Source organism: Natrix helvetica (genome assembly GCF_964273705.1).
Source record: "Natrix helvetica genome assembly, chromosome: 1".
Taxonomy (NCBI): Eukaryota; Metazoa; Chordata; class Lepidosauria; order Squamata; family Natricidae; genus Natrix; species Natrix helvetica.
This window is the reverse complement of record NC_138548.1, coordinates 274668788-274680957: the sequence shown is the minus strand read 5'-3', so window position 1 is coordinate 274680957 and position 12170 is coordinate 274668788. Positions and strand designations below refer to the sequence as shown.

The 12170-nt window shown below is 37.3% G+C and overlaps 1 protein-coding gene across 2 annotated transcripts in view; it reads left to right on the top strand.

Annotated features, from left to right (window-relative positions):
- Nucleotides 1–8757, top strand: part of KCTD16 (potassium channel tetramerization domain containing 16) — a 204439-nt gene extending 195682 nt beyond the window's left edge. For both annotated transcript variants that reach the window (XM_081936144.1, XM_081936145.1), the window contains exon 3: nt 5663–8757. In XM_081936144.1, coding sequence (XP_081792270.1) covers nt 5663–6114 — 452 coding nt within the window. In that variant the 3' untranslated portion in view covers nt 6115–8757. The remainder of the gene's footprint in view (nt 1–5662) is intronic.
- The last annotated feature ends 3413 nt before the right edge of the window (nt 8758–12170 follow it).

Genomic DNA, 12170 nt, shown 5'->3' with positions numbered 1-12170 from the left:
TTATGAAATCTGAAAGTTTCATAGATATACAGCAACATTGGCCCAAACAAAAAAGAATCTTAGTCAAATTGTTTTGTTTATCTTTGAGCTAAAAGGATTTAGTCACTGAATAGAAAAAGCTGTTACCGTACATGTGACTGTCTTTGTCTATGCTTGTAAAGGGAACTAAATAAAAATATGGAATTTAGTATGGGGGGTCTAATCGGATAAAGGAAGCGATACAATAACATACGTGGAAATCATGTGCTGCAATGTTGAATCTATAATATGCAGCTAAAATATTTGATAGTGAAAGAAAGAGGAAAAGACTGTTTCACCATTATGCTTATCCCACCAAAAAGAAACAGAACAAAACTGAACAATGAAACAATTCCAGAATAAATTACTTGCACAATGAGGTTTTGTGAGACTTTGGCTCCCTGTGTATTTTGCCATTTATTCAGACCTTCGTACCATTGGCTGTCTTTATTAACAGGCCTCCCTGTTGCAAGGTTTACATGACTCCCTTTCTCAAAACATTGGAAGACTGTGACACACTGTCAGCCTTGCTTCTGCTGGGCATCTTCACCACTGGGGAGCAGCTTCCTATTGAGGAGTGTACCTTCATCTCACATCCCTGAGAGCTAATTGGAGGCTTTGGGGAATTTGTGCTGCCTTGCTGAAAAAGATCTCTTTCCCCAGCAAGATAGTGCTCTCTGGCATCCTCCCAATCAGCTGGATAGTACCTCCTTATCTTCTGCTGAAAGTAACTTCCAAGTGCACTAATGCTTTCCCAGAAGTGCCAATCAGCAGTTAGTGAAGTGCTGGGGAAGGAGGATGGTTATCTGTACCACAGCTACAATCATTGGGAACAAAATCAGACCCTGCATTCAGCAGAATCAGAAGGTAATCATTTGATACTGGGTGAAATAAAATCAGACTTCTCACTGAAATACCAATAATGAAGCTAAAGATGCATGGCAAGACAGCGATGCTTAGAGAAAAAAAACACGGTATGCCATTAAAAAAAAAAGGGCTTGCAAAAGGCAATGTAGCAAGATACTATCCCAGATGACATAAGCATTACACAATTACACAAAGAAGCATATATTAACAGATAATTCTGTTATCAGATTAGCATTATTTTTGTTACACTATTAAAAGGTTATCTATCATTCATTCATTAATTTTTTCATCCTCTGTGAAGCAGATGGGCAATTTCAAAATTTGATAGACAAACAAACAAACAAATGCTGCCCATCTCACTTTGGAAAGCAACTCTGGGTGGCTTCCAATTAAAATCATAAATGTAAAAAATATTTAAATACATCAAAAAGCCGTGGTGATGCAGTGGTTAGAATGCAGCAGGCTGACTGCCAATTTCCACCAGTTCGGCAGTTCAATCCTCTCTTAAAGTTGACTCAGCCTTCCATCCTTCCGAGTTAGATAAAATGAGGATCCAAATTGTTGGGACCACTACGCTGACTCTGTAAGCCATTTAGAGAGGGCTGTAAAGCACTGTGGAGTGGTATATAAGTCTAGGTGTTATTGCTATTTCTTTGAAATACAAAAGCAAGATAAAAGGCAAGATCAGTAAAGAGCTAGCCCCTTTTCAGTTAATCCATCAACCACCTCCACTACTGAACTCACCCAGGCTAATTGGCAGAGCCAGGTTTGCCCTTTTGGAAGGCCAAAAGGTGGTGGCAGAACATCCCATAGGCATGGCAATATTTCATAGAGTAGAGGCCGTAGAGTAGGGGCCATGGAAAAATAGACTCTCCTTCTAGACCTGCTGACTGAAATTCTTTGAGGTAAGATCTACAGCATGCCCCTTCTGTCAGACTGTTGAGATGGGCTGACCACATTGGAGCGAGATGATTCCTCAGATAATCTGGCTCCATGCTATAAAAGGTTTAGGCCATAATCTAGTTAAAATTATGTCCATTGTGCCATAAAAAGTTGGAAGAGACTGAGTGGTGGAACAACAAACTATTTCAAGCTACATGACAAAAACAGTTTGAATGTTTGGCTCTTTTTTTTTTAACTAGAGAACTCATTTGCAAAGCTTGCTTCAATTCATCCCATTGTACATATTGATTTGCAAAACTGTACTCGTAACAAACAGTCACATCTGGTTTGTGATGCCTAGTTTGTGCAAATGCACACAAGTTCCAGACAGGTTTACAAAGCAGTAAGCCTTGTGGGAAAGCTGGTCAGTTAGAGTTTAGTCCAAAACAGAGCACAGGATCAGAGGTATAAATGTATCCATAGCAGAGGTCGTATTCAGCAGGTTCTGACCAGTTCTGGAGAACCGGTAGAAGAAATTTTGAGTAGTTCGGAGAACCAGTAAATACCACCTCTGACTGGCCCTGCCCCATCTATTCTCTGCCTCCCATGTCCCAGGAAATGGGGATTTTGCAGTAACCTTCCCCGGGAGTGGGGAGAGAATGGAGATTTTACAATATCCTTCCCCTGCCATGCCCATCAAGCTATGCCACGTCCACCAAGCCACACTCACAGAACCAGTAGTAAAAAAATTTGAATTCCACCACTGATCCACAACAAAAATCCAGTAGCCAAGAAAGATGACAATAGTCAAGGAGTCCAAGAACCAAAGTTAGGTGGCAAGCTGGTATCAGGGACATGACAGAGATTTTTTAAATCTTTTTTATCTGCCAAAAACCTGATCACATCCAGCTCTTATATTATTTTCTCCTGAAATAATAATGTCTTTCTTATTGGTTGGTTTCTGGAACAAATTTTACCTGATGTTCTAAATCAGTCCCTTTTTTGCAAATAAAAACTAGATAGTGGCAGATTTCTCCTGCTGTAACTAAGTAAAAATGTCATCTTTGAACTAAGAGTCTGAATCAATAAGGCTGATAAATATGTTTTTCAAAAATTTCTGTGGTCTACTTTTAACTACATTTCTCTATGTAATATTTCTTCCAGTGGTGGAAGATTTATTTTTAAAAAAATTAAAAATCCAATTTAACTATTATTGACTTTTCTCCTAGACCATATAGTGAAGGAGTTTCAAGTATATCAATTAAATTACCAATGCAATTCACAGACTGACAGTTTCCGTCATTGTAAATAAGAAAAAATGAATAGCAAGAGAAGTTGTTTTCCAACTGTTTTTATAAATGATGGATATTTTGTTAACAGGTGTCACAGTCACAGAGAACCAGAGTTAGTGGGAAGGGAGTGATTGTTTGTTTGAAAGTTTAATAAATAAATGAACAGAAAGTTGAAGAGTCAGCTTTTTCTCCTGTATGGTTGGCTTTTTAAGAGAAGGGATGGGATAGGCATGATCAAGAGACAAAGAATAATGACAAACCTGAGTTGATGTTTTAATATACTTAAATATACTTTTAAATATACTTTTAATATACTTATACCTGCAAGTAGTGTCTACTGTAAAATCTCTTCAAAATATGAAAATGATATGGATACTTGAAATAATTAATTCATTCTGTAGAACAAGATACTTAGAATTGATTGTATGCCAAGGCTTTACATATGCTTTTAAATAATTCAAAATAATTATTGTAAATCCTCTTCAGATTTACAATATATGCATGAGAAAAATGGTAACAGGAGCACGCTGTTGGCTCATTGAAGTACAGTGATTTAAAATGGGTCATCTGGATTAAAGTGTTTTATATCTACTTGCAATTCCATGCAACAACCCACATAAAACTTTGGGTCAATAGGTGCCTCACTTTATAGCTAAGCAAAAGGCAGAGAGTGGAACCAGTAGGAAGATAGCATGGCATCCAGAGCACAGACAGTGATGCAGTTATTCTTCCTTTTTAAATTTCTCCATCCATTGTACACAAACAGATAGAGAGACAACAAGGGAACATTTTACATCCCTGAGCATATCCACCACCACCACCCCAAAAAATCTCACTGTGGGAGAACATTCCTGTATTACTTCCCTTACTATGGAATAAAATTCATCGAATGAAAAGCATTTACTCTAGAAAAGATAGAGGTAAACTCTTAAGTGTTGACAAGTTTTTAACACTTTTAATTTAAGAGGCCGAAGTTGAATTTGATACCACAAAAGTGAAATTTGACTTGCATCATCAAACTTTCTTCTTCTACAAGTTCTTAATACACTCTTACCATCTGCTGTGAAGTCTTGGGGGACCCTTTGGACGTACACTGTGGGTGTATAGAAGCTGTTCCTGTGATTCTACAATACAACCATGGTGATGGTTCCTTATCCATACAAATTAAGCTTACATTTTGCATTGCTGTGACGAGATAAATTAGTTATTCAGGTTAAACAGAACGATCAGGTCTTTTGACTTGTACAACTAATGATATGCGTTTTTAATTGCTTATGTTTTATTTTTTTAACTCTCAGCTGTTTAAAAATGTCCAATGGATAGAAAAGTTGGGTAAAATTGTATACCTCTGTGTGTGTGTGTGTGTGTGTGTGTGTGTGTGTGTGTGTGTGTATGTATGTATGTATGTATGTATGTATGTATGTATGTATGTATGTATGTATTGAATTTTGATAACAACTTTTTATGGCCTCTGGGAGGTGACACAAAGCTTTTGTGACCACATGCAACAAAGGACACAACTCTAACACCAAAAGTTAAGAAGTGTATTTGTTCCTTTACCAAATAAAGCCTAAGCATATTTCTCCTCCGTGTAAAAAAATTACATAAGTAGAGTGAACCCATTTTTTGCTTTTTAGTAGTTAAAGAGGAACTTTTTCCACAATATCTGATTCTAGTTTGTTTGTGTAAATCACACTGAATGTTACAGAAGGATTGAAACGGCCTTTGCATGCAAAATGATCTCACCTTCCTCCATTTTCATTTATCAAACCTGTGCCCTAATTGTCCTCAATATTCCAACAACTGGAATTAATTTTGGCTTAATCTGTGTGAACTTTATGACCCTCACATGTTGAGAAATCAAAATTTTGTTGTTTAACAATTGGTGATATTTAAATAGACAATTAATTTAGCATTTCATCCAGAAGGAAATATAGTTATGCTGTTAATCTATGGAATTTTCAGGAAATGAATGTTTTTATTTATACTTTGCCTTTAACACTGCTAACAAAACCTCACAGTTCTGTTTGGGGCTTCTGACTGTGATTCTGTACACAATTATCTACCGTATGTGCAAGCTCTGTTAAATGAAATGGAACTTGTGCATACATAGTGTTTTTTTTTTGTAAAACACTAAGAACTTCCCTTGCAGCATCACAGTCTTTATCTTAAATCTGACACACACCGCCAAAGGTATTAAGAAATATTACTAGTGAAAGTATTAGTATGAAGTGAAATGTTATCAATGGATGATATCAGTGAAAAAAAAGACCTTTGGTTGATTATTGTCCAAAGTTTTTGACTTCCTGTACTAATCTGACACTAACATTTGTAAAACTCGAAAGCCATCTGCCGTATTCCAGAATAAGATGGATGAGCCAATTTCTCTAGCCCTCCAGATAATTCTTTATTCATGTTTCCAACACTTCTGAACTTTCATTGCCCACTATTTCTTTCACTGCTTATATTTATCTTGCTTCCAAAATCCTAGGTGAATTGAATGCTATATAATCCAAATGTGTTAATGGGTTAAAAAAAGAAGAAAAGGTGCATTTCATGCCTGCTTCATGGCAAGTCTAAGTTCCCTTTGTTTGTTCTCCCAGGTGAGCCATCGCGATGGTCGTCATCACACTGTGACTGCTGTTGCAAAAATGGCAAAGGTGATAAAGAAGGCGAAAGTGGCACATCCTGCAATGAACTCTCGACCTCTAGCTGCGACAGCCAATCAGAAGCCAGCTCCCCTCAAGAGACTGTCATCTGTGGCCCAGTCACTCGCCAATCCAATATACAGACTCTGGATCGACCAATCAAGAAAGGTCCTGTACAGCTCCTTCAGCAGTCTGAAATCCGGAGGAAAAGTGACTTGCTCCGAACTCTAACTTCCGGCTCTAGAGAATCCAACTCTAGCAAAAAAAAAGCAGCAAAAGAAAAGCTCTCAATTGAGGAAGAATTAGAAAAATGCATCCAGGATTTTCTCAAAATCAAAATCCCAGACAGGTTTCCAGAACGAAAACATCCCTGGCAATCTGAACTTTTACGAAAATATCATCTATAGGAATGGGGTTTTGCCAAGGAAAATCACCTGTGCATCTTTAGAAATAGGATGAGGAGAAAGAATAATAATAACTTAAATCACACATAAAGAACCCATTGCTATGCCCTGCCTAATTTGCCTATTTCACCAAAGCAATTCTAGTTCCATGTAAACAATGAGATAGGGAGGAATAACAATGCATTCATTTGTTAGGCTGTTAACATACATCAAATGCTTGCAGTGCCACCTGCACATTGAAATCAAATGCTAAATATCATTTACACTATGATTTATGGCAGCACCAATCTATTAGAGAGGTAAAATAAGGCAGAATCCTGGCAGGTGGTGATTTTTTAAAGCTGCATGCATTCCTGAAATCTTTTAAAAACATTATTTATCCACGGCCAGGATAGGCAGAGGCCAAGAATTCTGAAATTAAGAAATTGTCATTCCAGTTTACAATAGGAGAGGCTATGTATATTTGTCTGTCTCTCTACCACTGTTTTTACCTTCTAACTGTGCTTTCTCTGAAAAATATGGACTACAATCCTTTGGCGACCAATTTAACTTGGTCTCTTCTTCTTCTTGATGGCTGAATTGTTCTTTTGGATATTTTAATTTTTGTATGTATGAGAGCAGTCTGTTGTTGCTACCTGGGGATACATCTGAATTTGCTTTGTCTGCATACCATGAACATCTCTGGGCACAGGCGTCTGTCAGCTTAGAAACATCTGATAATCCACAGGTACAATCCAGCTGCAGGCAGGTGATCACAATTACTTTTCCTTGTTGAAGGTCATGCTCAGCCTTTGGTTTTTTGGAATAGCAAGGGGGAGAACCAGACCGAATTGGATTTCTTTATATTTAAGTAAAATCATGTTTAGTTAATATGATGTCCCCTTTCTCAAGTATTTACTAATTTCCCTTTTTCTCACATTCAGAATAGTCATTAAAGTTTAAAGAGACCACCTATGGCCTTCTGCTGGATGCTGCTGCACTCAGTTGAAACCTGCATGCAGAAAGGGGATATTTCTGTGCAATCATAATGAGTTTTTCCCTGTTTTGCCTTTAGCTGTTTTTCTACAAGCTCAGATCAAAATTGAAAAATTCAGAAAAGTTTAAAACACAGTCGGGATTCATTGGAGCGTAATGGCTAAAAAGAAATTGGTGGGAATTCTAGAATATATACAGATGTGATCTATGCGTGTTCTGAATTGCCAACTGGTTTTTGGTAGCCCTGGTCCTATTTATAACAGAAAGTGAATATGCATACAGAAATTAAGCAGGAGGTTTTTTTTTATCTCCTACTCATCTGCGTATCAGGTAAAGGTAAAAGAGTGGTGACCCTTGTGCCCAATAATTGTACTTTATTGCTTTGTTTCAGTGGCTAGCATTTCTATAAACTCTAGGCTCTTTTGGCTAGCTATGTTTCCTCTCAACATAGGCTTCTCATATATTCTATATATAAAGGTGATTTTTTAAAAAAAATGAAAAAGAAGGCAGACTACTGAATAGGAGGGTGTGGATTGTTTCCTTCTCTTTCTAAGTTTTGATTTATATAAATTTGTCAGGCCTTGCAGTAAAAAAAAAAAAAAAACCCAACACGCCATAAACTGGGAAATGCAGGCTCTCAGTTCCCTTCAAAACAGATGCCATTAGAAGAAACCACATGCCTAACATTACAAGATACATTTTGCATTGTGGTTTGCAGGAAATTGATTGTCCCAGTAACAGGCAACATAGCACTCTGGCTGCCTGCATCTGAAAATGAAATTAAAAATTGAAAAGAGTCCACATGCACTCAGCTAATGGAAACAGCCTGCTTGGCACTCTAGAAATTCCCTTGAAGGGGACGAAGTTCATTAAGGAGCATCTTTTGCATCCAGAGCATTTAATGAAGAAGGCGAAGATACTAATTATGTTTCTTTTGTGGAAGTGGGTGTGATTTTAAGAAGGAACTCCCCTGTGAGAACAGGGTTGAAAGCTCAAATATTACATAGCTGACTCTCATCTAAGTGCCAGACAAAGTAGCAACTTTTTCAAGGAAATTTAAAGGGTATCAAATGAATGCAGATAACTGCTATTTTGTCTGCTCGTCAATACTTTTATGGCACAAATACAGTTTAGAATAATAATACTGATAGGATTAGATGCATATGTAGTCATTCTTTGCTTACACCAATGAAATCAATCAATTTTTCCCATGGATTTTAATAGATTTATTTTTAAGATTCAGTTGGTTATGGTAATTGTTGTTATTAGCTATTTTATCCCACATTTGTAAAAAAAAACCAAAAACCCTGACAGTGTGAGGTAAAAATATGATAATCCCCTATCTCTAAGGTAAACCAATGAGTTTCATGGCTAATGAGAATCTGAATTTACTTTCCACATTCTGGGGAAACCCCTTCTTGAGCTCTGTCACAAACTAAGTCTCTCTCTCCCTTCCTCCTTCCTTCCCACCCCCTCCCTCCCTCCCCCTATCTCTCCTTCCTAATAATTTTGTAGAAGCACTCATATTAAACAATATTTAGCATTAGCAGCATCTTTAACAACACGTTAAAGAAGCTATTCATACCAGAGACATTGGATTTATATTGATTTAATTAACTGGGGGATATTTGATTAAATTAAGTCCAGGCATTATGGAAATCTCTTTCTCTCCCTCCCTCCCTCCCTCCCTCCCTCTTTTTCTCTCTGCAAATTTGTGGAAGCTATAAAGTATTTACCATCTATACTTTGGACAATAACTTCCATAATGTAGAAATATTTTCTATGGAATTTCTACAATGCTAAATTAAATTATGGTATATAGGTTTATAAATTATTTTGAGCAGGACTTAAGCCATGTCTCCTCGTTTTATAAGTACAATTTTTCTTCCACAGTTTGGCAAGTAAATTATTGATGAAGGGGAAATTGTGAGAGAGTCTGAAAGGGTAATTAGCTAGGTCAAACCTGCCTTTCACTCAACTATACTAGCTTTTCTGCATATAGAACACAGTTATATTCCTATAGTTGATACACTAACTGTGGCAAACCTACTGGAAACTAAATCATATTGAGTTCAATGGTATGTTTGTCCAGGTAAAGTTCTAAAAGGCAGAGCTTTTAAGAGCAGCCAAATTAAGCAGCTTTTTCCTGTAAGCCATCTCAACTTCTCTTGTACAACCCGCAGGTGCACTCATGAATGCATGCACAGACCTACAAAGGTTTCAAAGTGGAAACATCTTACCACTATTCAATACTACCAAGTTACATCTAAATATTATAGTAAAGGCTATATTTCCTATCATTTGTAACATCCATGGTTCTTCCATTTCCCTATATCCTTTGCTAAGTTAGGAGGTGAGGGCTGGCCACATCAAAGGGAGATTTGAATCATCTAACACTGTTATCCAAAGATGGCCACATTGCTGATCTCGGATGTTGCTGATTTAAAACTTTCAACATTCTCTGTTGTTAGCTATCCTGGATAGGGGTATTGAGGACTGTAGCTCTACAATACTGCTACTTCTTCAACAGTAAATTAGACCATTTACATGGGATCACTCACCATTGTTGAAATGATGTTTTCATTATTGTTTTTATTGTTTTCATCAGTGCAATTTTGGTTGAAGGTCCTTACATGCATATCTGCAAGCTTCAGGGATCTGAACCATTGGGAGACTCTGTTATGTGAATCTGTCCAATAAAGGAAGGGGTTAAGCTAAACTAACATTAGCAATGTTTGGCCATGTCTAATAGAGTAACATTAGAATAAAAGGCATGCCAGGAACATTTATCATGATATCCATATGATAGGGAAAACTAATGAATTACAACCAGAGGTGGTATTCAGCAAGTTCTGACCAGTTCTGGAGAACCGGTAATGGAAATTTTAAGTAGTTCAGAGAACTGGTAAATATCACCTCTATCCATCTATTCTCTGCCTTCCGAGTCCCAGCTGATCAGGAGGAAATGGGGATTTTGGAGAAACCTTCCCTTGGAGTGGAAAGAGAATGGAGATTTTACAGTATCCTTCCCCTGCTACGCTCACCAAGCCACGCCCACCAAGCCACACCATGCCCATCAAGCCACGCCCACAGAACCAGTAGTAAAAAAAAAGAATCCCATCACTGATCACAGCATACCTGGTCTCATTTTTTTAAGAATGCAGTTTATATATTATTATATCATAGAAGAAAGGATGCAGCCATTGGATAACAATACAAGCAAAATTCAAGTGTGCAGCATGTGCCCACACACACACATACATTTCCTTGTGAACTTGTCAGTTTATAAAAAAAACCTTCTAAAATATAAAGGTATTCAAATTTAAACTGGAAATGGGAGCAGTCAGAAAACTAAAATCATCAATATTGGTATTGATATTCACCATTTGGGATAGGGACATAAGTGAAATAGATAAATGAAATGCTATGTTCTCAAAAGCTTATATTCCACATCCCTCCCACAACCCTCAGTGTGGATTCAAAGAAGCTCACAAAATCAATAGCAACATAAACAGCAAGGAAGAATAAGAAATAAATTGCTTAAAAATAAGCATATGGAAGTACTGAAAGCTGTGAAAAGAAATCAATAAAGGTTAGTTTGCAAATGGAAAGAGGGCAGTTGAATTGTCCCAAAACAGTAGCCACGTACAAGAGCCCAAAACCTTTAGTAACAAACTGAGATTTGACATCTACATATTTCCGTTCCATATTTGCCTCATTAATATTTGAGCTTAAGAGGTCATTAAGAAGTTTGGACTGGGGAGGGGCAGTATTGGATTTCTCCCCTCTAATTAATCTTGGCTGCTGGGGTATGAGGTCAAAGTAGCAAACTGTGCCCTTGTCTTAATGATCAATGTTCAAACCCATAGGAGGCTTCTAATGAAGTCTATAAACAAAATCTTATAATGGAATAAATCTAATTGACTGCTGTGGGGTTTGGACCTATCCACAGGCATTTAGGCAAACTTAGACTTGCCTGGTCTAAAGTATGTTTCACTTCTAAAAGAGCAGTCTCTGTAAAGCACAAGTCTGTTCTGATCCTACTGCCACTGTTCCTAAATCTAGCTATACAAACAACAATAACAACAACAGTAATGATACATCATTAGAGAGAATAAGATCCTAAAGCTCAAACTTAGTGAAAGAAATATCATCGAAGCAATTAACACCTGGGCAACTCTAACCATTAGATACACAGCTAGAATAATGGACTGGAATCAAGCAGAAGTAAAAGTCCTGGATATGAAGACCCGGAAAAAATAATGACAATGAATCATGCCCTTCAGCCATTCAGCAATGTTGACAGATTAGTTTACACTGGATAGAAATTAATCAATGAGAGGGACAACCTAAAGAGAAACTTTCTAACAGGGAGAACAATCAACTGATGGAAGAGCTTACCTTCAGAAGTTGTGGGTGCTCCATTACTGGAAGTTTGTAAGATGAGATTGGACAACCATAGGTTCTCTTGCTTGAGTAAGAGGTTAGACTAGAAGACCTCCAAGGTCCCTTCCAACTCTGTTATTTCATTATTCTGATTCTACTTGCCAAGGAAAATAGGTGGGTATGGAATGCTGCAAGTATACCAGACAGTTGAAGAAAAAAGGAAAAGAGCATTGGAAAATATTTGAAGGAATGCGAAGAAGATGAACCAAAGTTAGTACACTATGAAGGCTTAACTGAGTACCCAAGAGACTAAATTGCCCTAAAAGAAAGACTAAATGAAGAATGGAAAAGAGACATGGCAAAGACAAGTATTACATGACCAGTATATTAAAAAGCTAGCAGGCCAAGTAGGTAACAATAATAGCTAAGAGCGGGAAAATTGCTTTTAGAGGAGCTAATTCTGGCTGCACTAGAAGACAAGAAGAATTGAGAAGACAACAACATGGAACAAATGCCACTTTTCTAAGAAGCTGAATGAACAGTGATCCACCTAGTTAGTTGCTGCAAAACATCACATGAATGGACTACAAGCAACAGCGAGACAAAGTGGCAACAATGATGCATTGGAAGATCTGCAAGTAATGTAATTTGTCAAGCAAGAACTGGTGGTACCAGAAGACAGAGAAAATAGTAGGAAA